Here is a 27,084-nt window from a genome sequence, read left to right on the forward strand (position 1 = left end):
AGCTTGGCATGTCGTCAAAGCCTTTGAATTCAAATTGCCGGATTAATTTCCTTCATTCACTATGTATCTTCTTTGAAGAAACTCTTTGCTTCACCTTGTTGATGAGCCCTAAAGTCTTTTTTTAAGGAAAAGAAGCAACAATAAAGACCCAAGAGAGTATCCAGTCAAGCTACTGGTCATAGACAGCCTAAAAGAATAAATGGCCCATGCAGATACAATGTGTAACATTACCCTGAAACTTCATGGCAGCTTGATGAGAAGACTTTCTTATAAAAACAGCCTGCTATATTTTAGAATACCACATAAAGGAATTTATACATGTAAACTACTGTTTTTCTGCAAACTGCTTCATTTTGCTTTTTTTCATCCTAAAGCACAGATCATCCTCCCTGAGAATTTATCAATGCCTTCCTGTTCCGGTGTCTCTATAGCATCACCAGCAAAGATAGAGAATACCCTTTCCATTCATTTGAACCTGAGAGTTTGCCTGAAATTACTTCTTTGTCATCTGACTCATTAGCACTGTCCTCTTTGGCGCCTGTGATAACAATAGCTGTGTTCTTCCCTTCTCAAATATCTTTAAGTTTCATGTCTCCATTTAACAGTTAATTAAAAGAAATTGCCTACTTTTAATTATAATTTTAAAATTTCCTTAGTTATTGGTATGTATTTGCTGTGCCACATGGTAAACATGTTTATCATTATGCATGCAAACTACACGAACTATTACATTCAAAAGCAACTGATAGCAACTATGTTAATTGTTTAGTGATTTTAGTGCTGTTCTTTAAATATTGTGCATCCTAACAGGAGAGTTTGTTACTTATACTTGGCATTTTACTTTATTTTAAATACATTTTAGGAATTTTGGGGTCGATGTATAACATATTTTTTTTCCCATTTAAAAATAGGCTCCCAGTTAGCATTTTCTTGTGGACCATCAGGTTTTCAGGGATGGATTATTGAAATTAAGTAGGATAATCCTGCAATACTATTTCTGTAATTTCTATGGACAATTTTATGCTGTGTTTCTGATCCTCTCATATTTGAATTGGAGATTTAAAAAAAAAATTATCATTATCATCTTCCCATCCTACTATTGTATATTGGATGTGTTAAGGGGGGAAGATGACTTGAACACGAGAGCTGTACTTGGTCCTGAGGAAGATCCTGGGCTTTGAACAGGATGGCATAGCTGCATGGGACTTTAGATTGTACCCTTTGAGAAGGACAGAACTATGGCAGACACTGCTGCTTGCCCTCGGTATCTGTTCTTTTCATTTTGCTCAGTAATAAAACCTCAAATGTTAGCTGGACATTTGTCCAACCAGTAAAAAACAACTACATTTCCCAGCCTCTCTTGCAACTAAGTGTGGTCATGTGACCAAGCTTTGGCCAATGGGATATGAAGAGAAGTAGGGTGATAGATCTTCTGGGAAGTTTTCTTTTCTTGTTGTTGTTGAGGAAGTTTCACCCTGAGCTAACATCTGTGCCACACTTCTTCTAGTTTGTATGTGGGCTGCCATCACAGCATGGCTGCTGACAAGTGGTGTAGGTCCACACCTGGGAACCAAACCTGGGCCACTAAAGCAGAGCGTGCCAAACTTAACTACTAAGCCACAGGGCTGGCCCTGGGAAATTTTCTTAAAGAGAGGAAGTATGTTCTCTCTTTCTCTTTGCTGGTCTTCCTGGCTAGCATGTGGGTGAGAGGGCTCAAGGTGAAACAGCTGTCTTACAAGTCAGGGTGGAAATCACAGGTAACAGTTGGCAAAGCAACCTGTCAGGAGTCTGGGATCTCTGATGGTTATCAAGCCACTATCTTAGCCTAGGACTGTTTATGTTTACCTGAGATAGACATAAACCTTTATCTTTTTACCACTGTTATTTTAGGCTTTTCATTTAATGAGTACTCCTCTTTTATTTCCTCCAAATACCTATCTTATCTCAATTTATACTATCATATTTTATTATTACATATATCATATTATCTTGTTTAGTTTTCTTGCTTTTCTGTCTTCCTCCTCTAGAGTTCTAGGTTCATGAAAATAGAAACCTTGTTTCTCTCTCGTTTTTGTAATATGCTACAATTTTTATTGCAACATGGCCATTTTTGTGAGAGTGGGTAGTTTGAGCTTAAAAGTAATGTTCCATTTAAGGTTCTTTTATACAGAAATTGCCATCATGACTAATATTCAAAATATCTTTAGTGTTTCAAGACTACTCACATGGTAAACATAAAACTACTATACTTATTCATACACTTATTAGTGTACACACAGTGGAAAACAGAAAGGCATTAATCACAGCTACTTTTTTACAAAAGATATGCAGATAACAGGAATGAACAAGACACTAGAACAGGTACTAGAAAAAGTTGATGACTCAGTTAACACAACTTAGTTGGCATTCCTTTTGGGGTAGGGATTAAACTCATTACAAAAAAGTGTTTTCAGTGCATATTGTTATATCCGTGCTGCCATGTCACAAAAACAGGTTTGCCAAGGTAGGTGAGGTGTATGAATGCTTGAGCCTCACAGAACTGCAGTTAAGTGCAACTATAAATAATACTGAATAAAGTTTACCACCTGACAATTGATAATACTTTCAAGGCATTCAGTTAGCTTACCCTTTGCAGTATTCTAAGTTACCACATTCACAATCACATTCATTGTAGTGCTTGCTGCAAGGGAGGATATAAACAGTTGTTTTGGCTAAAATATGATGAGAAGGCATTCCTTGGATTCTATAAAAATAACAGTATTAAACAGTCTAAAGGCAGTCACTGATAGGCTGCTTAAATGAGTATTTCCTTTGTTCATTGTTTTGGATGGGCCCATTGGGAAGGGGAACAAAACAAAACAAAACCTAACACTATTCCAATCGACTGAGTTGGAGAAGTAGAAGTTGCTTAACATCCAGACCGCATTTGACTGTCATTTTATAAGGGTTTTCCTTCAAACAAGACTACTGCATTCCCTCCCAATTTCTCTCCAAGTGAGGAACGGTCCTTAATATCATCCAAGCCACTTATTTGCTACTTATGTTTGTAATGGCAGCTTTAGAGCTAGCATAAATCACCTTGTTTTTTAAAGGTGCACTTTCAGGAGCCCAGAATATAAATACAGTCATGGGCCACCTAACGATGTTTTGGTCAACAATGTACAGCATATGATGGTGGTCCCCTAAGATTAGTACTATATAGCCTAGGTGTGTAGTAGGCTACACCATCTAGGTTTGTGTAAGTGCACTCTATGATGTTTGCAAAATGATGAAATTGCCTATGGATGCATTTCTCAAAACATATCCATGTTGTTAAGCGACGTGTGACTGTACTAGGGCTTCTTTCTTAGCAAACTGGCCATCATTCAGATGCGGCAACTTCACCAAACCTGTGTAGGGGTCCTCTACATGGTGTCACCAGTTCACCCACCAAGACCTGCTTTGCTTCCTCTACAATTATTTGTCTTTTGTCATCACTTAAACAGAAAAGAATTGGTTTCCTTCTTTTTTCGATCTCCTCTTGTGTAGATGTCCTTACTTTCTTACTAAAAACTTTGGTGACTTGACTCTCCTTCACTGTAACTGCAGAAGCTGCTGTGTAGGCAGCTGCAGCAGCAGCTGGGGCTCCAGCTCTGCTGCACTGGGAGGAGAAGGAGGGGTGGGCAGAAGCCTTGTCTCTCATGTCTACATCTGAATCTACAGAGCTTAGAACAGTGCTTGGAAAATAGTACATGCTCAGCAAATATTTGTAGAAAGAACGAATGGAGACTAGGTTAGAATGGGATTCCTCTGAAGGTGGTAGGCTCTTGCTTTAAGAAAATTTAGAATTCCAAGGAGAATGGAAGGTTATTATAGGTGAGAAAACTGACATTTAGAGAGGTTATGTGACTCACAGGTCACACAGGTCCCTTGTCATGCCAATCGTTGGTCAAGCTCCTTAGCCAGGTCTGAGTTCTAACACCACTGCCGCCTCTACCGTGTGTACTATTTGGCTGATGAGCGCTGGTCGTGGATTCTGCAGCTAGGACTGCTCAGTCGTCCTGGGTTTGGACAGGATGATCTACTGCCCTTTCTCCCCGCACAGGAAGTGTATGAACACGGCTAACAGATTTTTCAAGCCTTCTCAGACACCACAGAGCTTAGAAAGCCCAGCAGTTGGGAGCAGTGCGGTCGCAAGCAGCAGGCAGCCTTAGCTATTTATTACCTGGCACTCTAGGGAAGGGGAGCTGACAGTCTGAGGAGGACGGTTGTCTGGGCTCAGCTCCCAACAAAGACATTTAATCGCTTTCTTCCACTGCCCTCAGTTCTACTTGGCCGGGCTTTGAGAGGACGGAGGTGGAGTACAATGCGACACAACTGAGCCATGATTGCGCATCAGCCACGGCGCTCGCGCTCGGGCGCGGGGCCGCGCGTGGGGAGTGCCGAGGCAGGCGCGTCCCCGAGCTGCCCTCTCACCCTGTCGGCCCCCGCCGGGCTCGGAGGAGCGGGCGCGCGCCTGCGGCGGAGGCCCGCTTGAGTGAGTGCGCACGCTCCGCCTCTCCCCGCCTCCCCGGTGAGCGCCCCGCCCCCTCGAGCTGCGATACGCCGGGGGCTCAACATCCGAGGACTTTGGCCCTGAGTAACCCGGGTCGCGTGACCTTTCCCCTCCTTTCCGCACCTCGCTCGGCCGGCCGGGCGAGCGGGCGGTGGCTGGGCTGGCGGTGCCGTCCGTCCTTCCCACGTCCCTCCCTAGCATCGGCTCACCCCTGCCGGGCCCTGCGCGCGGCTCCTCGTCATGGCGGCTCTCAGCAAGTCCATTCCTCATAACTGCTACGAGATCGGCCACACTTGGCACCCTTCCTGCGGGGTCTCCTTCGTACAGATCACCGGGGGCGCCCTGGAGGAGTCCCTGAAGATCTATGCCCCCCTGTACTTGGTGAGACCCGTTAGCCCGTCCCCCAGGGCGAGTTTCGTAAGGAGGATGGGCCAGGAGTGCAGTCGTACTCCCGAGGGGCTTGGGGGACTCGCCCTGTGTAGGTTTCTCATTTGGAGGAGTCAGAGTGTTTTTTGCGGGGGGGTGTGGAGGAGGGTGGGATGATGGGAGGTCGCAAGAGGTGGATATCCCACATCCTACGCGAGACGGTATTTATGGGTCAGCGAGGCAATGAGAAATGGCCGGCAGTCTTTCCTCATCTAGTTCCCTCTGTTTTGCCCCTACACCCTAATATTTTTGTAAGGGTATATTTGACAGCAAATTCCCGTGACTTCAGGTCTTGTATCAGTTTGGGATGACAGGATTGTGGTTTGAGGGTTTTGCAGGTGTTTTTGCAAGTTCACAAAGTAGACTCCTGGTTGAGATTTCGCGTGGTGATTTAAAGGGTGGTTCTAGTCTTTGGGTCAGTAAAGGTGGTTAGGAGATCTGACTTTATGTCACCCAAGTCCTTTATTACATGTAGGGCAATCTAAGTTTGCAGGTTTTAATAGAGAATATGTGGAAATATGTGTATGTAAGCACTGAGAACTGTTAAAGAAGTTTGTCCTTAAATGTTCTCACTGGCATTTTTTTTTCAGTAACTTCGTCGTTGATGCTAAAGATTTATTACTTTGACTGTTGAAGTTCATTGCCTCATTATCTTGTCCAATAGAATCTGTGTCTTAAGAAGGCAGAGATCATATTTTTTGTGTATTTCTTAAAAGTTCCATATTCAATGGATGGTCACTTCTTACCTCAAATTGAGTAATAATTTGGATTTGTACCCTAATGTGCCTAAAAGTGTGACATGGACATATCTGTAGTATTTGTTGAGAAGTCTGATTATTTATTACAGAGATAGCACAGGAGAAGATGGCAACTTTGAGCTTGCAGAAGCCAGTTTCATTTTTATCATATAGACTGATGCTTTTCAATCTTCATTGTGTGTTAGTTAGGAATCCCTTGGAGATCTTGTTAAAATGAGCATTCTGATTCAGTCGGTCTGTGGGGCCTGAGAGTCTGCATTTCTAACAAACTCTCAGGTAATATGCAGCTGCTGGTAATATTGATGTGCAAAGAGCTACACTTTGAATAATGATATAGAGTCTAGTCTGATAAACTTATTATTGGAGCTGGAAGTTTCTCCTTTGATTTTCTTTGGCAAAGATTCATGTTTATCTGCTTTTCCACATGAATTGTGGCCAGTCTATAGCTCAGTTTTTTTTTTAATAGAACATCTAGAAACTTTACTGAGCTCTTGATATGTTCAATAATACAAAAAGATTGTTTCTGCCTTTAGAGGATTATGATGTAGGTGGCGAGAGAGTTTATCTATGTAATTTCTGCTTCTGAAAATCCATAGCACTTTTCTTGTACCTCATTTATTCATTCAACAACTATTTGTTGAGTGTTTGACATTTGTCATGTCTACAGCCTAGACAATTTATTGCTTATGTTCCATGATAGGGAAGTTCAGGGGAGCAACAGGAACATGGGTTTTTCTATTCCAGCAGGTAGAGTGGGGGAAGGGGGTGGTCAGGAAAAGTTTGTGCTTTACTATTACATCTCCAACTAGATTAAATACTTCTTGAGGATAAATTCTCCATCTTATTTGGACTTATGTCTCTTACAGCTAGATATTTCAAACTTTTGGTTGCTACTCCTGAGTGAAGTAAAATTAGTGAGAACTGCCTATTATTTTAAGTGAAATAGAAGAGAATAGAAAAAATTAGCACCCATTGCAGGTACTAAGTATAAGCATTATTTCATAACAGTTTTGTTTCATGACTTACAAATATATGTGTGGCTAGGGTGACTTAGAGCATGTATTGCAACGCTTCGATCTTTATCAGTGTTGGATAGTTGTTGATTCAGTATGTAACCCCAGGTGCCAAGAGACAAGGGTATGGGAAGAAGTGGGCTTTTAAAAGCGATCAGGGACATCTGAATTTGAATCTCAGCTCCATCAGTTACTAGTGTTTGACTCGTGCATGTTACTTTGTCTCTGTCTGTGAAAATTGAGTGAAATAATGCATTGAAGATGTATCACATATTTTCTAGTTCGTAGTAGGTCTTGAATAATTAGGCATTTTTTTATTCCCTCTTCCCCCAGTGGTGCTTAAGTTAGATGTGAAGTTCATTGAGGGTGGCTAGGGAGCGCTCCTTGGAGGAAGTAGCATTTGACTTGGGCCTTGAATAAGGCTGGGCAGACATTGATTCATGTAGTAGATATTTATAGAATACTTATTCTTAATGGAGAGGAGGGAGAATAATGTGAATCGAGGCAGAAATCTAAATGACGTTGTAAGAGAAGCAGTATGTATATTGATTGGCTAAAACGGAAGTTCTGTATAGAGGAGGTGTGAGTGATAACAACTGTTTATTAACCACTTATGTACTTAGAGCCTCACATATTTCATCTTAGTTAATCTCTACACAGCTCTGTCTTATTATCCTCATTTCATAGGTAAGAAAACTGAAGGTTAGAGAGATTAAGTGACTTCTAGGATTCAGAACTAGTAAGGGAAAGAGACAGGATTCACTTCTAGGTTTTTTTTGACTCAAAGTCAGACTCCAGGCCAGACTAAAGGAGCCATTGAGATTTTTTTTTGAGCAAGGGGATTACAAGTACAAAATGGTGCTTTCAGATGATGAACCCGGTAGCGCGGGGTAGACCGGATTGGAAAGGCTGTTTAGGAGTTGATGCAGTAGATTCACTAAGTGGTGAAAGAATCGGTTTCCGTTGAATGCCACTCTGCAACTTACTAGCAATGTGATCTCAGGAAAATTACCTTACCTCTCTGAGCCTGTCTGCTTGCTTTGCAGAAGATAATTATACCCATCTCTTAGGACTGTTGGGAGGACTTAAATGGGTTAATAGTGTTTAGGCATAGCAGCTGTCACATAGTAGGGCCCTGATGAAGTGTTGCTCTTATGAAAATGGTGCCTTCATTAAGCTCTATGTGTCTATCTCCTGTTAGAATGGTGGTTTATGTTCAGAACCAGCACAGTACTTCAGTAAGCGCTTAGTAAGTGTCCGAATGAGCACAGATATGAATGAATGAACGCATGAATAGTTCAGGAGTGAGGAGAATTTGGCAGGTCTAAGGAAGTGCCGTAGAGAATGGAAGGGCAGTTTTAGAGTCATTTTACCAGAAAGGCGTTTCACAGGAGAGGTTATTTCACAGGAAGAATGAACAGGACTTAGAGATGGAGAATATGGTAGTGGACAGAATGAGGACTTGTTTATGCTTCTAGGATTTCAAGTCTGATTGATCCTGTTGCCGTCATTGATAGAAAAGGAGAAGTTTTGAAGGGAAGCTGGTTTTGGGGAAAATTTTCATCAGTGTGTTTTCTGGAGCCTATAAAATGGGTCTTGTCTATCTGCTTTTCATTTGAAATATTAGTGTGTGTGATGTACTCAACTGCTTCCTTTGGTTCCTTTCATATTTACGCTCTTGTTCTATGCCTCTGCTCTCATGCTTCTGTTTCATGTTGGCATCCACAACTATTCTTAGTTAATATTCACCTTCTAATGCTCAAACCATGTTGAAATGTAGGTGGACTATTCCTTTTAATAGTTAATCTTTGACTTTTCACAATTTGTAAAAAACATCAAATCTCAGCATCAGTTTGTTAAAGAATCTACATATGTTGTAATATATGCTAACAATTTATACACGTACCAAAAATGTATTTCAGGAAGTTATATTTTCTTTCTTTCTTTTTTTTTTGAGGAAAATTAGCCCTGAGCTAACATCTGCTGCCAATCCTCCTCTTTTTTTGCTGAGGAAGACTGGCCCTTAGCTAACATCTGTGCCCATCTTCCTCCACTTTATATGTGGGATGCCTACAACAGCTTGCCAAGTGGTACATGTCTGCACCTGGGATCTGAACTGGCGAACCCTGGGCTGCCGAAGCAGAACGTGCGAACTTAACCACCACACCACCTGGCTGGCCCCATATTTTACTTCTTGAGTGTTAGTTATTGTCACACGTACACAACAAGTGGTACCCCTTGCCATGCACATACACACCAAACAGTTGTTAAACTGTTTAAACCCCCGATTACCACTAAAATTAATGAAAGCATCGTGCCCTCGGTAGTTTGTGGCGGATTTAGAATACACAATTGCCCAATTAGGGGGATGGATTCTATGCTGTTCAAGTTCGTAAGTGCCTTCTCTAAGAAGGAAAACTTGTTCACTTATCTTGGGTGGTTCTAAGACCTTTCTTAGCTGTGCTGTTCCTAGGTGACCGTCTTCAGGACCTCCGGATTAGGGTACTGGCATTTACCCGTAGCCGACTCCATAGTAGAACCTTTTGCACTTTTGGAAAGGAATAATTTAAAAACCTACTTTTTCATTGAGCTTTAGATGTTTGCACCCTTCCTCAGAGTATGAAAATCTTTACTTAATATATGCTTCCTTTGAACCTTATAATCTAACAGATTGTAATGGGTCAGTTCGTCACCTCTAGACTCTGAATAAACACATAAGCAAGAGTTGGAATTCTAGGAATAAAAAGACAATTTATGGACAGTCTCTAGTTAGTTGCTAAAGGCTTGAAAACCACTGACTGAAGAAATCAGTTCAGTGACATGGACTGATTTTTTTTTTTTTTAAATGTTCTTACACAGTTTTATTTTATGGAAAAAATGGTAATTCACTTTCACAGCTTAACTCCACTTACAAGAGGCAGTTCAGATTTCTGTATTTCAGTATGGCTTAGGAGGCGGGAACCTGGATGCTGGGATCAAATTGCCTATGTTATAATTCTAGCTCACTACTTGTGAGCTGGGGAACCTCCCATGAATTACCTAGCCACTCTAAGCCTCAATTTCTGTGTCTGTCGTATTGGAGACATGGCACGTTTTAACTCTGGAGGTCCTTGTGAGGATTCAGTGAGGCATAATATGTAAAGTGCTTCTGCCATATAGTGTGGACTGAGTTTTTAAAGGCAGTGGTTTAGCAGGTTTTCTAGAGAATACGAGACCAGCAATGAGACTTTCGAAATTTTGGTAATAGGCCATTCGTTTTTGTTTTTTACTTTGGGGAAAAAAAAAGAGAGAGAGGGAGACTGAAGTCATTAAGGAATACAGACTGCTGAAAATATCTGTGTGGGTTATTTGACCTGTGGAGATGGTGGAATTTGTAAATATGTGGACTAATCCCTCTTTGATTTTTGCGTGAGGCCTATTTTAGGGGTTGGAGATGAGGGACTTATTTTATTTCTCTATTCAGTAAGTAAATGATGATTTTTACCTGTTTTGTTATTATCTCTTTGGAGATGTAACAGTCATTTGATCTTTTTCTTTTAAATAAGCAATTAAATGATGAATTTTCCTATTAACATGACATTTTGAGTTTGTTGAACTGATTTTTACATTTGACTTGTTATTGTTTGGCTGGCCTCTGTTGAGTACAAAGCATACTGCTAACACATCACTTCTAATTGAAAGTTGAAGATTTACTGTTGCACTGAACACTTTCTCAACTCACTCTTTTTTGTAGCAACTATCTCTGAGTAAAGCTGGCCAAATCTGGTTTACTATTGTTTGCCCCTTTAGTTATCATAGATCAGGGATGAAAAATAATAAATATTGGAATATAGGCTCTAAATAATTATGATCCATTACCGTTCATGTTTCTGGGTCAGTAGATTTTTATTAAAACAGATATTTGGTTGATTTAAAGAAATTTAAAAAGCCTTCAAATCCTTAACAAGTATTTTTCAATGCCAGCGTTATTTCCTTTTGCATAGTCACTAGAAAATTCTCTTCAAATGGAAAGGAGTGGTCCTCTATCTGGGAAAGTTTATTCTCTTCAATAAAATAACACATTTTGGTGGAGAGAGAAGCAGCCCACCCTGGAGGAGTGAGGGAGCCAAATCCACACTGGTAATCTTGTGGTGACAGATTTTCCATCAGATTGCCTTCATACCCAGCTTTCTAGTTGATTCAGTGTGATATAAATTATTTTGAATAACCAGATCTCTTATTTATTATTTAGAAAATTGTATTTGTCCTGAACTTTTGACTCTAAAACATTTTTTTGATTATTTACTGATAAATATTAATGAAAAAAATAAGACTAAAGGAGGGGAGACTGAGATTTGATGATTAGCTTTAGTAATATCTGAACCTAGACTATTACTAGTAGGATATTTGTCCCGTATTCAGTTACCTGTTATTTATTGAGTCTGCTCTTTGCACGGTGCTATGAATAGCAGCTCTGTGCTATGTGGTATGGTAGAGAGTAAAAAAATGAATGGGACGTACTTATATTGAGAGTTTATAGTCCATGAGGCGAGATTAGGCATGAGTTATCCTATAATACAAATACATTGAGATAAATACCATAAGATACAGACAAAATGGTTTGAGAAATCAGAGGGAGAAGCTCACATGTGACTGGGAGACAAGAGGAAACTTAGTGAGGGAGGTGGCATTTTAGTGGCCTTGAAGGAAAAGTAGGATTTGGAAAGGTAGAAATAGATGGTGGATAAGGGAGAGGAATGGCTTGAACAAAGACATTCAGGTAGAATAGGATGTGGTATGTTTTGGGGAATGGCAGGTGGAATTTGGATTTTCTTTGTTGTGGTAGGTGGTCAGTGGAGGTTGCCAATGGGAGGAATATGCTTGAAGTAGTTTCATAAAGCTTAATCTGGCAGTGGTATATCAAACTGTTAGGTTTAGTGGCATGTAGAGTAGGGAGAAGAATCAAATGAAGCTGTAAGATTTTAAGCCTTGTTTATTGGGATGTGTGGAAGGTAGTGCTTTGGGAAAAACGTTTTCAGTGAACTATGCTGGATTGCTTTAGGGCATGTTGAGTTAGCTACTAGTGCAGTATCTGAGTAGAGAATGACCAGGACACATTGGGAAATGTAGAGCTGCTGTTCTAGGGAGAGGATGAAGCTAGAGATTTAGGTTTAGATGTCATAAGATGGAGATGAAGGTTGAAGCTATGGTAGGTCAATAAGGAAGAGAGGTTCTTAGGTTAACAAGGGAGAGAGTTTAGAAAGAGAAGAAAACCTGAGGAGTGCTTATTTTTGGAGTAGAGGAGAAAGAAAGAAGCAGAGAGGTATGCAGAGGTTGAGAAGAGTGTATGGCAGAGAAGTCTGAGCAGAGAGTTCGGGGAGGTATTGTTAAGAGGTGGGAGGAGCCTGGGTTTGAATCTCAGTCCTGCCGCTTAATAGCTTTATAACCTTGAGAACCGCAGTGTTCTCATCTATAAAATGGGAATGAAATAACTATCTCGTATCCTTTATAAGTCAGCACTTGTTATTCTTCGGCTCAGAACTCTCCAGTGGCTTTCCGTGTCAATAAAATGTGAAATCTTTACCATGGCCTGTAGAGCCTTATGTGTGATCTGGCTGTTGCTGGTTTGATTGCATTTCATACCAGTTTCCTCTTATTCACCTCCATCCATATATGATTACATGATTTGTTTTATATTTTTGAATCTAAGCTTTTTATTTAGAACGAGGAGTTCTTGATTTCTGGGGAATATCTTAAATTGGACAACAGATTGTGAAAAAGGAACATTTCTAAGGAGTGAATGAATATGAGGTGGTTTCCTCTTTTTATGAATTACGACTTTGAGAAAAAATCTTGCCTCATATTTGTGCATAAGCAGTATACATATAAGTAACTGATTTTATTATGACAAGACAACCTAGATTGAAAGGCTGAAGCACAAACTTAGGTTCCATCAGTCTATCTGTATAAACCTTGATGGTGATAAAAAATGTGGTAAGACTTTGGTAATAGGTTTATAATTCATTCATCAAGTATTTATTGACTATTTGCCAGACACTGTGCTAGGTGATAATTAGGGAAGGGGAGTTAATTGGGGTGACTGCTTAACAAAGAGCTAAATAAAAAGTTTTTGTAAAGTCTTTTCAAAATATGTCGGTAAGGGCTGGCCTGGTGGCCCAGCGATTAAGTTCTCACGTTCTGCTTCTTGGTGGCCTGGGGTTTGCCGGTTCGGATCCCGGGTGCGGACATGACACTGCTTGGCAAAAGCCGTGCTGTGGTAGGCGTCCCACGTATAAAGTAGAGGAAGATGGGCATGGATGTTAGCTCAGGGCCAGTCTTGCTCAGCAAAAAGAGGAGGATTGGTAGTAGTTAGCTCAGGGCTAATCTTCCTCAAAAAAAAAAAAAAAAAAAGAGTTGGTAAATTTCTTGCATTATTTGTGTTACATATTACTATGTGCTTGCATTACACAGTGAATGTGAAGTATGTTTACATCCCCAAGGACTATACTAGGTACATAGTAATGCAAAATGTTAGTTGATGCTTTGATGATTAAGGGTCTTAAAATATTGTATTGTAACATAGTATTGTATTAAAGATTTGTTTGACTTTCTATTGAACCGAGGTCAAACTTTTAAATTGTCTTTTGATTAATCACTAATCTTAGCTCTCTTTCTATTAATTGATCTCCTCTGAAAGAGTGTTGTGATTTGAGATTTTTTTGGTGTGTATTTTTTCCTTCATGTTTAGTATGAGATGAGTCTGTTTCATCTTGGGAAAGTAGGAGTACAGTTAGTATTTGTTAATGAACCTGATTTATTAGTGAATCAAATTAGTATTTTAAATTGATATTACAAATTATATATGAGACTCTCCTCGTAATTATACTTGAGGGGAATCAATTGAAGTGAATGAATGCAGATTTTAAGTAATTTTGCTTTCAGCAATGTTGAAAAATAGTCAGTAAAATGAATTTTTGTGTGGAAAAAGGACGAAAGCAGCAAAAGCAGAGAAGAATGTTAGATCAAGCGTCATCAGATTTGAGCAAGTGCCTTTTACAAGAATGCTGAATTTACAGTGTTTTCAACTTATTATTTTTTTTTAGAGTCTTGTGGTTCATTACATGTGTCAAATGGCTTTGCTTTCTTGATTCCAGCTAGACCTCAAGGTTTGGGTTGTGATTAGTCAGGTTTGGGAGTTGCCTTGAAGGATTCTGTGTCTATTGGCGGTGATGGAAGGATGTTTGCTCTGATCATTCATGATTTCTAAACCTGGAAAAAAGTAGATGTGGGACCATTTTTTTTCAGATCTGTATCTCAGAAACTCTCAAGCCCAGGAGACACTGAATTAATCAGGATCAGACAGCATTTCAAAGTGTGCTCGTAGTTCCTTTTGGAGCCCATGAAGTGTTACTGTAATTGTATTTAAACTTGAAGTAATAAAACATCTCAGATCATATAAATACCTTGACAGATTCTCTGAAACTGAATCTCCCTTCTAATAAAATCTATATTTTAAATTAGGGTATTTAGAAATTTTCAGTTGCAAATGTTAGAAAAACTATTTTTACCTCTGTTTGTCTTCACCCATTTAAAGGTGTATAAATCGAGGTTGTTTTAGACAAAATTGTGAGGTCTGTGAAATTAAGCATCTTTTTAAAGCTTTCTTTTTCTGTGTTCTTTTCTCTGTCTCCCATCATTAAATTTGTGGTTAAATTTCTTTTCTGGTTCAGGTAGATGGTCAGGTTTATCCTCATCAAAAAATAGTAAGGGATTTCATATCTATCAAATAGTTGATGGGCTAAGACTTCAGCATAGTGAGTTTTGGCAAATACGTGAGTACAAGTGCAGTTTTTTTAAACCTTTTGAGAATGGCTCTGTCTTCTGTTAATGGAATTTTATATATCAACAAATGGTGAGGCAGTTTGGTGTTTTTCACTCAGCATAGTCCCCTGATACTTGTGATTTGTTCTCTTGCTCAAGTTGCCCCCACTCCTCTGACTGGAATCGTTAGTTTGCTCGAGTTCTGTTTTAAGGATTCAATTCATACACCTGTTATTCTCATTGGAGAGGTTGGAATGTATGTGCATACCTTCTGTTTTTCATCTGAATAAAGTTCTTCAATGAGAAGTGTATTATTAGAATTTTTCTTTATTAATTAAGGTGTTTCTTATTAGAGCCCATGATATTTGTCCTTAAGTATGCAGAAGATGGCAAAGTATGAAAATGTTTTAGATAAAGATTATAGTATTGCATCCTGAGTTATATCAGTAACAGGTGTGTGTTTTCAAGACTATCCTTACATTACCAAAAGTATTAATATTATTCAGTTTGGAATGTGGCTATATTGTAGGCAGGGCTTAATTTGAGTTTTGTTCTTGATTATATTTTGTCTCAATATTATACCTAAAGTATATTTTCAGGTTTATCTTTAAAGCCTATATCTCTTTTCATATAAATTTGAAAGTGACTCTTTTATTGAGAGTAAGGATATTATAAGGCTTAATGGTCATCACTAAAGCTGGATGGTGTGATTTTTGTTATGGGGGCCTTTATAGTAAGTAGCTAAGGAAAGCTTTTGAAGATTTGCTTGTATTCTCTGGCATATATTGTTAACAAAGTTCCTGTAGGGTTTTTTTTTTTTTTTTGGTGTTTTAATAAGCTTGTTGTTTGTATGTGATGAGGCAGCATGGTGTGGTGCATTGGGTATATGTTACAAGATCTGGGTTTTTCTTTTGTTCTGCGATTTATAGTATGGCCCTCAGTTTTCTCATCTATAAATGGATAATAATTCTGCCTTAACTACTTCATGACTCACTGTGGGAATCATATGAGATAGTGCATATGTAAAAGCTTTGAAAACTGGAAAAAGATATGTAAATATTGGTGTACAATACTTGGTTTCTTGTCTTAGATCTTTAAATTTGGCTTTTGTAGTTTATAGTAAAAAAATGTTGGAAGCACACACACACACACACACACACTATATATATATAGAGAGAGAGACAGACAGACAGACAGACAGACAGACTTATTATGAGGCATTGGCTCATACAGTTATGGAGACTGAGCAGTCCCAAGATGTGCAGATGACGAGCTGGAGACCCAGGAGAGCTGATGTGTAGTTCCAGTCTGAATCTGAGGGCCTAAGAAACAGGAGAGCCGACAGTGTAAGTTCCATTCCCAAAGCCAGCAGGCTTGAGACCCAAGAGGAGCAGATGTTTCATTCCTGAGTCCAAAGGTGGGAAAAGACTAATGTGTCAGTTTGAGGGCGGGCAGCCAGGAGGAGTTCCCTCTTCCTCAGCTCTTTTGTTCTATTTAGGTCTTCTGTTCATTGGATGAGACCCACCTAATGAGGGAGGGCAATCTGCTCTACTTGATCTACTGAAAATGTTAATCTCATCCAGAAAAACCTTCACAGACACACCCAGAAGCATATTTGGCCAAATAAATGCCCGGGCATCTGGTGGCTCAGTCAAGTTGACACATGAAATTAACCAGCACATGCAGTATAAATTTATTTGTGACAACAAAGCACTTCTACCTCTTCTATTGTGCTAAATATTTAAAAAAATTGAGGTCTTATTTTTTAAAATGGTTTTGAAATTTGTTGAGAAAAAATAGAGGAAATCTTCTGACTTTGGGTGAAAGTCTTATTTTACTTCCGTTTATTGAAGTTCTGTTTTTATTTTAAATCTGTTGGTGCTCTAAAAATGTGCTTTAATTTTGATTCTCGTGAGGACCACTTCAGTTCTCTGAATAATGCAGTACAGCTCTTTCCTGACCATGTAACCATTCGGTTATAGTGAACACTCCTGGTATCTGCTAATCCTATTATAAGAGAAGGCAGGAAGAGGACATGAGCTATAACTGAGTTCTTTATAGTTATTTTAATTGCCATTTATTTTTTCAAACATCTTGATTTACCAGAGACAGAAATCTCTTGAAAACACTTCATAAAATAAACCTGCACAACACAACAAGGAACTGGGGTTGGAACAGGGAGTGACTGTCCAGAGTGAAGGAAACTGACATTTTTTTAAGTGCCTATTATATTCTAGTTACTCTGCTGAGTACTTTATATTATCATCTCATTTATTTAAAAAGTACTGAGATCTTGGAAGAAGAAGGAAAAGAAAGTAAAGATAGCTGCACAGCTGGTTGGTTCCACTTTCTTCTATTGGGATTAGTTCTTTTTAGTAGCTGTTTAGTGTTGTGAATGTTGTGTTTCTTTTTTTGCAGGGGAAGATTTGCCCTAAGTAACATCTGTTGCCCATCTTTCTTCTTTTTTCTTTTCCTTTATCTACCCCAAAGCCCTGGTACATAGTTGTGTATAGTTGTAACTTCTTCTGGTTCTTCTGTGTGAGCTGCTGCCACAGCATGGCTTCTGACAGACGGGGGTGGGTGGGTGGGTGGGTGTGTGGTTCCGTGCCCAGTAACTGAACCCAGGCCACCAGACTTTACCTGTTAGGCCAATGGGGCTGGCTTGTGAATGTTGTCTTTCTGTCTCCTTTCATCTTTAGTTTTTGTAGACTGGGAATGTAATTTCTAACCCCAGAGTCATCATGGTGCCTTATTTAGTCTTCCCCCAGGTTAGATCACTGATAGGTGCATATACCAAATTTACAGATATTCTGTTAGGTTTTTTATATATCTCAGTTGTGTTTTCCCTATGTTTCTGCTTTTTTTTGCTTTCAAGATGGGCAACCTGAACTCCTGTAGGAGCCAGGAAGTCACAAGTTCTTGTTTGTAACATGCATTATGGATAGGTGTTGTTTCTCGCATTTAGAATGTGTCAGGCTTCAGTATCAGGTGTGGTGGTTAAGAGCATGGACTCTGGAGCCACTTACCTGTGTTCAGGCCCTGCTCTGCTGCTTATTGGTTGTGTGGCTTTGGGCAACATAATCTCTTTGTGTCCACGTTTTCTTATCTCTAAAGTAGAGATAATGGTCCTGCCCATCTAATAGATTGTTATGAAGATTAAATGAGTTAACATTTGTATGGTATTTAGAACAGTGCCTGGCACATAGTAAGTGTTTTTAGTGTTTGTTAAGTAAAATAAATGTTCTGTTAATACAGTATTTAAAAATGTAAATTAATTATCCTGTTTTCTTTAAAGCACTTGTTCTCAAGAAGGGGTAATTTTGCTTTCTAGGTGACATTAGCAATACCTGGAGACATTTTTGGTAGTCACAGCTTGGGGTATGCTATCTGCATTTAGAGAGTAGAAGCCAGGGTCGCTGCTTAACATCCCATAATGCATAGGACAGCTCCTCCACAGCAGCAAATTATCTGGCCCAAATGTCAATAGTGTCAAGATTGAGAGACCCTGCTGTAAATAAATCGTTATTTGTTAGTGATTACTTTAAGAAAAATTAAATAAATAAAACGTGAGATGAACTCTTTCTTAGTTTGCACTATTTTATTTTCCAAAGAAACTAGATTTGTCAGGCCTTGTAGAAATAGAATCTTCTAGAAGAGTTAATGATCAAGCTCTGGGGCTAAAGACTGCTAAATTAAAGTTTGATACTAATAAGGCTAAGATCATGGGATCAGCTTTGTTCTATTGCATGGCCATAGACTGCAATCCCAATACTAGTCGACTATCTCTGTGGCAAATGTGCAGCATGAAATGATGTGGGCTTGGCGAGCCAAGGAGTTGAAAGAAAGATTTCTTGGACTCTCAAGATCTGGTAGTGGTGCTCCTTTATTCAGAGAATAGCATGGAGACAGGACCCACGGGCAGTAAGAGCTGCAACCTGGGGACAGGACCCATGGGCAGTGAACAGCTGCAATGGGTTGAGAGTAGGGCTAAATTTATAAGGCATAGGTATGTGAGCTATTTCTTTACAAGACAAAGGAAAGATCATGAAAACAATCCTTAAAATGGTATCAGTGCAGATAGGGTCTGGGTATTGGGTGATCCTATAACTTTGCATAGGAATCAGGTCGGATCAGGTCAGGACGTCCTATGCTTCCCAGAGGATGATATAGATCGGTATGTAGGTCAGGACACCTTGGGCTTCTCTCCCTGGGGCAGTCTTGATCCTCATCATAAAATTCCCCCCGAACCTATTTGGCCCCCAAATCTTTGGGGGATATGGATGATGGTCAATCTTCTGTAACTACTTCTGGCTGTACAAGGTCGTAGAGCTGTCCCTAAATGGGGCCATAGGGGTATAGGCAGGAAGTTCAGTGGACCGGAAGGTTATGCCCACGGAGTCCAAGGCTGACAAGGTATACAGATCCTCTGGAGACAAGAGAATCATTTGACAGGAGGTGATCCAGGAGGCGAAACTTTGTTGACATGTGGAAGACAAAAAATGAAGTAGACAACAAATTATAATAGAAATACAAGCAATATGCTTAACCCAATGAATAAAGCTTTGATAGTAGTGAAAAGACCTGGACCTGACCAGGAATCCAGCCAATCATTTAGGGATAGGGTAGGGTCAGACATGGATTTAATTTGGTGGCTCATATCAGTTAGGAAGCCAGATATTTTGATGGTAGTCAGGAGTATAGACACAACATTCGGTTTTTATAATGGCACAAGTGCCCCCCTGTGCTGCTGTCAAGGCATCCAGTGCCATTCGGTTTTGGAGGACTGCCTTACGCATTTGGGATACTTCTAAATAGAGCAGCGAAAGGCTATGTTATCTATCATTTATTGCCATCATGGTAAATTTGTTTAGGGCTTCCATGTACCAGATGACATTTTTGATTCCTAGTTGGGGAAGGAAAATTGAGGCAAGGTGATCATACCCGTGGAAGACAGAATGGGTCCAGCGTTGTCGTAGGTTGGGTAGGTTAGCAGGAGGAGATATAGTAAATGTAGTTCTACCTTGCATCCAGATAAAGCCTAGGGTGCATGGTTCAATCTATCCAGGCGGCAGCCAAGGCCATAAATTGGAGCCACATAACCACTGAGTGCTGTTAGGGGCCAACCAGCATATGCTGGGCTGTCTATCCCAGTCAGTCCCAAACCAATCAGCATTTTTTAAGGCTATGATATGAGAACACATATAAAGGGGAATTTGTCCCATAGGTCGGGTGCTATTAGGCCACGTATCGCAAGTATGATTGGTTTGTTCCCAGCATAGAGTGGCCTTTTGACTGAGTTAACCACTAGTAGGAGTGAGCCAAATATATTCATCGCAAATTTGATATGATCCATCCTGTGAGTATTGATAGGTTGGGGACTGTACCTTTGGAACTCATTGTTTATGATCCACCTGTGACAAGGCAAATTTTGTTAGTATTCAGGCAGTAGAGTTGAAGGAAAAGGTTTGATTGTGGCCAGGGAGCTCACAGGTATCAGAGACAGAAGGCCACAGGAGACATTATGATTAGTAATAGATGAATCTTGTAGAAGAGAAGAGCTAGAATCTAATATCCATGAATGTGTACTGTAGCTTCTACTGAAACATCATTTTTCTGTCTAACATCACCCTCATTTTTGCAAAAGACAGTCAAATTAAGATTAACTGGTTTGCAAAATAAGTGTAGCTTCAATAAAACTTGGTCCATTTATTTACATAAGTGCAGCAAGAATAGCAATAGATCCTATAGACTCTTTTAAATCTGCTTTGCTGGAATTTTTTATGAGGAATCTCAGATTGAACTTTAAAGGCTTCTTGAGGCCAGAAAAGCCCAGCCAAGGACTTGTCAGATTTTGCCTGCAGTACCTACAGATTTGGGTGGACTTCTCTAGGTCCCGCAAAATATTTCAAGGTTCCTTGCACTTGCCAGATAAGTGAGCTTCCTTACTTACCAGGTAAGATTGCTGGACTCTCTGTAAAGAAGGTACGAGGCCAATATTTCCAAGTGCCTTTATTCCAGAAAGTCCAATCTTTGTTCCTGAAAAGCTGTTTTGTCATATCTGAGCTTGCATGTTTATCTCAAATATGACATTGTGGTCAAAGCCTTTGTAATATAACCAATGTTTCCAAATGTGTCCTGTTATAAGGAGAACAGATTCTTATTGAATTTATGCAAATAACTGTATTGCCACGAAATAACCATACTCATTCACAAAGAGTTTCCAAATTCTGGAGGGATCAGGTAGGGAGAAAAAGATAAATGTTTCAGTTCTGCTCACAAAGGTATAATTTCACCAAATTGCTATAAGTCGTAGTTAGCATAAGAGAAAAGAGAAAAAGATTTCCTTAAATCTGAGAAAACAAAGCAAAACATCAAAAACTCAACGTTTCAAACAAAAGTTATAAAAAATTATAATCATCCTCATCAGTTCATTTAGTCCTGTATAATCGATTCTTGGTTTTAATCTTCTGTTAGCAGTTTTATGAGGTCAGTTTCTCCATTAGAATTCTGTAATTTGTTGCCCAGTTCAGTTTTACCATCTGAAAGTTTATGAGAAACCTGTATTCTAGAATCCTGTGTCAGAATCTTTTCCAGGAATTTCTCTGAAGATGAAACATATTTGCAAAAGCAAAAAGCATCAGAGTAAAACAGCAACTATCTGCAAGTGACAGAAGACTCAAAAGGGCAATTGACAAAGAAACTTGGCTACTTCTATGATGTGCAACACTTTAAGATAATAACTAGAATTATGGCTGACAACCAGGACAGATCACAGTTTTAGGAATGCTATATAATTTTAAAACATTTATATCAGTAACATTCATCCACATAATAACACCCAAGAAAGTTTATCATCACTTATTTGACAATGCTTCCCGTGTAGTTTAATAGACCACATAAGCCTAATTAGTTTAGTATTTTCCTCCTTGTAGGAGGGGAGAGTCAATTTCTTTGAGAAGTCTTGGGGCCCTCTGAACATCCTCATAGAAATTTTCTTCCTTCTACCAGGTCAAAAGAAAGCCTTCATTCAGGATTTGAATTTTTTTTTTGAGGGAGAAGCTTACCAAAAATATCAAAAGATTTTAAAACACTTCTTCAAATAGGAAACAATGCTCACTGCGAAACATTGCTCAGGTATCTATTCAAAGTGACGACAGAAACAGTCAGAAAATCTTGAGAGACCTCAGTCCTTGTGAACATAGGAAATTATTTTATCAAAACATAGATTTTCTGTCTTTTAGGTAGACTTAGAGCAGGCCAAAAGTTCAAGAAAATTATCCTTTGAGAGAAAACCAAATTGTAATGTTTGCATCAGCTTATTTTTAACATTAAAACTCATTTACTTAATTGGATTTACTTTAATCTTAGCCAACTTGACCAGGCATAAAATTCCTTTCTGAATTTCTCTTTCACAAACCTTATACAACTTTCTTTTTATATTCAGAATTTGTCCCATGCTTGCTTTCTTCCCTTCTAGTACTTTAGGACAAATTTATGTTTCTTAACCCAACAAACAAAAATACTTCCATTCTTTTTACCCTCTTTACTGAAAACATACATTTTTACTTTCCTTGAATACAGAGCGGTTTTCCTTATTAATTTCCAGTAGCTTTAGTTACATATGTTAATTAGAATTTTTAACCCTTACAGACCCTAGTAAATACTAAAAAGCTAAGCAATTATGAACTGCCTCTTATATCAGCATTCTAAACACTTTTCATAATTTCTAGGAAACATCCTGCTTCGCAGTGGTAAAATACAAGTATGTTTGCTAATAGACCCAAACATCCTTTAGCTTCTGCAATAAGAAACCAGAAGTATATAAACTTAGACACTTTTAGCAATAATGTTTCAGCGTTCCATCCTATCCAAAGATGACCCAGATACTCAACAGATTTTTGTCATTTAACTTAACTTGGCAAAATTCAAGATTGTTACCAAAAAGAATTTGGAACCCGTTTTTCTCAAGTATAGAGACCATAAAACATAATTATTGTACCCACAAACTCTTACCCATTTTCATCTATCCAAATTATTTGTTTCCAACAATTATGTTCAGATTACCCACAAAAACTTCATGAGACATCAGACAAAATTAGCTATCATTTAAAGCTGTCATTTTGCTGATGAATTTCTAACAGACAACACGAGCTTATTTGACTAGTAAACCCAGGCTGCATGCCTGCATCATATCCAAATACCGACCCTGATGACATGCCTATTTCAATCAAACCAACAATCTTAAACAAGCTTTCATTTACCAAAGATTAATCTATATCATGTTAACTTGAAAGACGTTAGGTTAATTTCTACTACAGTTAGAATTTATGTAAGCACTTACTTTAAGCCAGTTAAACAGAGCTCTGGATTTTGGCCATACCATCTGGAGGTAAAATACCACACACATATAACATACATATAGACACACATACACAGAATCTATTGTGTTAAAATTACTGCCATGAATCAGGTACAGTAATATAAAGCTCCCTAGTGATGAACCCAAATTTTGTTGTAAGCCTTTTTACCAATATTTGTGGAGAAGACACTCCAGATGCTAGATTTTTTGGCAAGGGCATGCTTATGGCCATTTTTGCTTTTTCCCTTTTTCTTTTCTTCAGTCTTAGGAATTAGTGATGACCTTGGGAGTCCTCAGAGGATTTGCAAGCTCTTTGAGATAAGGGAAATGGGTGGAACCTGGACCATCTCTAGAGCTGCTTTTCCAGCCTTACAAGGATTTTCCAAGGACAGTTGCTCTTGATTTCTCAGAAACTGGCTTGTAACTCAGATGACATTATAGGTTGATCTACCTGTCCAACTACTTCTCAAAGGCACAGAGAAACCCCTTAAATTTTCGCCAAGATGGAGTTTCTTGGGCATAACCCATCCAATTGAAAGTGTTTCTAATTAGAATGCACACAAGCAGCAAGTCTCCAGGGATGCTTGGGGTGTTCCCCATGCTGGTAAAGCCGGTGCCTGACTGACAGTGGCCGGAGAAGGGTGCAGAGCCTGATGGTGGGTGTCAACATAGTTATAAGATTTAGCCAAGTCCCACTCAGCCTGGGACACTTAGTCCCTGAGCCTGCACAAGGTGAGCCAGGGAAGCAGGAGGCAAAGGCCTGGAGCTGGCTGGGGGCTGGGGCTCCCAGTGCCAGGGTTGAGAGTTAAGTCACTGGCAAAAGGTTTTCAAGTTTTCAATTTTACATACAGGTCCAGGTTCGGCTCAGGTCCAGCCTGAACTTAACCTTTACTTGGTGACGGCAGAGGAGACGACAAACAAAACAGACAAAGGAAAAAAAGAGATCAGATCTCGCCCTCATGGCCTCTTCCTGAGGGTTATCAAGATAAGGGTCACACAACAGTTCCATGCCGGGGCACACAACCCCAGCAAGACAGTTCACAGCATAAATCACGGGTCTTCTATCCTCATAACCGACTTGGTAGGCACCTAAAATACTCTACGAGTCTACTGCCAAAAGAGGGCACCCCACTTGGGGTCACCAGGGTGATCAGGCCCAGAAACCAGAGTAGGGGGTCTCCCAGGGGTCGAGCTTTGGCTCTTTAAAGATTTCTTTGTTTCTTGGTTGCAGAGCTCAAAAGGATGACTGTAACTTCAAGAGAGATGAAAGAAAAGGGTCCATTACCTTGAAAATCCCCCCTGAACCTAGGGCAGCGTCCTAGCCATTGTTCCCCCTGTGGGGTTCCTAAAGCAAAGGGTGATGGAGGTGCCCCCTGTATTGCATCCCTTGTATACCTTCCCTATTGTGCCTGGCAATAATAGGTTCCTGGTGAATAGTCTCAGAGATAAAAGAAAAATAGAGAAAAACAGGGAAGAATTTTCCACTAGTCTGGGGGACGTTCTATCCAATTGCGTTCTGGAGCCATTCTCCCAAGAAGCGGTTCCTATACTCAACCAAAGGTCAGAGTTTGGTACTTTCCTTGAACTGAAGTCCCGATTGGGACTTTCCTGCTGTTTGGAATGTGGTCAGGAGCCAGGGGGAGGGATCCCAATCCAGCCTTAGGAAAAGAAACCTTCCAGAGGAGTCTTGGAGATTGGTGACCATCCTAATGACTTAAGTAGTTGACCCATGCCCATGTAAAATTTATATTACAGATAGGATTAGGAAGAAATGTATTAAGTCATTCTTCATCACCCTCAGGCTTAAGATACTGATTTCTCTTTGAGCTAAATGCCATGATTTGCCCCATAGAGTAGCCATGGGATGCAAACGTGTATTCAAACAGGTGTCCGAGAAAGTTCCTGACGGAGAAGTGAATTTAGATCCATCCTTGAAAAAGAGGAAGGTACAAGGAAGAAAAGGGGACTTACCAGAACTTAAGCTCACAAGCTGGTGAAGCAAGATCTTGTACGGGCCACCAGAAGAAATGATGTGGGCTGGACCTGAAAGAAAGATTTCTTAGACTCTCAAGATCTGGTAGTAGTGCTCCTTTATTCAGAGAATAGTGTGGGGACAGGGCCCATGGGGCAGTGAACAGCTGCAATTGGTTGAGGGTAGGGCTAAATTTACAAGGCATAGGTATGTGAGCTATTTCTTTACAAGACAAAGGAAAGATCATGAAAAAAATTGTTAAAATGGTATCAATGTAGGTGGGGTCTGGGCATTGGGTGGTCCTATAACTTTGGATAGGAATCAGGTTGGATCAGGTCAGGACATCCTGTGCTTCCCGCAGAATGATATAGATTGGTATGTAGGTCAGGATGCCTTGGGCTTCTCTCTCTGGGGCAGCCTTGATCTTCATCATTAATCACATGGGGAAACAGAGAGGGCATATAGATGAATAAGATGAAATGCATATAGGCCTGGTAGATGTTTAATAGTCATATTTTTGTAAAGAGAGCTCCTAAATTGGGGGCCTGTCATCATCATTTTGCATCACTCTTCAGTCTATAGCCTTGGCATTAGTCAGGTTGGTCTCATTACTTGCCTTTTGTGACTTGTGCTTTATGCTGCCTCTTTCTTTTGACAGAGGAATGTTCAGCAAGATATTCACCTATATTTTCTTCTAGATACTTTATTGGTTATACTTTTCAAATTTAAGTCTGTGATCCATCTCAAATTAAGTTTTGTGTATGGTGTGAGACAAGGATCAAGGTTAATTTTTTATTCTACACAGTTACTCAATTCCTCCAGTGCCATTTATAAAAAATGATGTAATTTTAGAAGTGGGGGAAAAAAGAAATCTTTTTTTTCAGTGTTGACTTTTTATTTTTCAACATGATGATTTGATATACATACTGTTTTTCAACATGATATATACATAGTCAAATAATTACTACAGTCAAGCTAATTAACATGTCATGTCCTCACATGGTTACATTTTTATTTTGTGATAAGAGCGTCTGAAATCTTTCTTAGCATATTTCTAGTATTCAATACAGTGTTATTAACTATAGTCATTATGCTGTACATTAGATTTGTAGACTTATTTATCCTACATGACTGCAATTTTGTACCCTTTGATTGATGTCTCCCCATTTTCCTTGCCCCCTCAGCCATTGGTAACAGCTATTCTACTCTGCTTCTATGGGTTTGACATTTTTAGATTCCTCGTATAAGTGCAATCATTGCAATATTTGTCTTTCTATGCCTGGCTCATTTTCACTTAGTATAATGTCCTCCAAGTTCATCCATGTTGTCGCAAATGTCGCAGAATTTCTTTCTTTTTTAAGGCTGAGTAATACTCCATTGTATACATATACCACATTTCTTTATCCATTCCTCTGTCATTGAACGCTTAGGTTAACTCTGTATCTTGGTGCTTGTGAATAATGCCATGGTGGACATGGGAGTGCAGAATCTCTTTGAGATACTGGTTTCATTTCCTTTCAGCTATGTACCCAGCAGTGGGATTGCTGGATCATGTGATAGTTCTATTTTTAATTTTTTGAGGAACCTCCATACTATTTTCCGTAACGGCTGTACAAATTTACATTCCCACCAACAGTTCACAAGGATTGACTTTTCTCTACACACTCATCAAAACTTATCATCTTTTGTCCTTTTTATAATAGCCATTTTAATAGGTGTGTGACAATGCCTCATTATGGTTTTGATTTGCATTTCCCTGATGATTAGTGTTGTTGAACATCTTTGCGTGTACCTGTTGGCCATTCTTTTGAGGGATGTTTTATTCAGGTCCTTTGCTCATTTTTTAATCAAGTTATTGTTTTCTTGTTATAGAGTTGAATTCCTTATATATTTTGGATATTAATCCATCATCAGATGTATAGTTTGCCAATATTTTCTCCCATTCTTTATGTTATTCCTTCACTCTGTGGATTGTTTCCTTTGCTGTGTACAGAAGGTTTTTTGTTTGATGGAATCCCATTTGTCTGTTTCTGCTTTTGTTCTTGTGCTTTTGGGATTAGATCGAAAAAATCATTGTCCAGACCAATGTCAAGAAGCTTTTTCCCTACGTTTTCTTCTAGTAGTCTTACAGTTTCATGTCTTACATTGAAGTCTTTAATCCATTTTGAGTTAATTTTTGTACATGGTATAAGGTAAGTGTTCAGTTTCATTCTTTATCATGT

At 39.3% G+C, this 27,084-nt stretch overlaps 1 protein-coding gene and 1 pseudogene across 2 annotated transcripts in view; one reads left to right on the forward strand and one right to left on the reverse strand.

The window, feature by feature from the left end:
- Window positions 1-2,938: 2,938 nt before the first annotated feature.
- Window positions 2,939-3,682, reverse strand: LOC124225558 (cofilin-2-like; annotated as a pseudogene).
- Window positions 3,683-4,585: 903 nt separating this feature from the next.
- The window catches only part of TMEM135 (transmembrane protein 135), a 231,776-nt gene continuing 209,277 nt past the window's right edge, over window positions 4,586-27,084 (forward strand). Inside the window, exon 1 of one of the 2 annotated variants that reach the window (XM_046685943.1) lies at window positions 4,586-4,915. In XM_046685943.1, coding sequence (XP_046541899.1) covers window positions 4,775-4,915 — 141 coding nt within the window. In that variant the 5' untranslated portion in view covers window positions 4,586-4,774. The remainder of the gene's footprint in view (window positions 4,916-27,084) is intronic. The other variant, XM_046685944.1, reaches the window with a different exon arrangement.

Source organism: Equus quagga, chromosome 14 (assembly GCF_021613505.1).
Source record: "Equus quagga isolate Etosha38 chromosome 14, UCLA_HA_Equagga_1.0, whole genome shotgun sequence".
Lineage (NCBI taxonomy): Eukaryota > Metazoa > Chordata > Mammalia > Perissodactyla > Equidae > Equus > Equus quagga.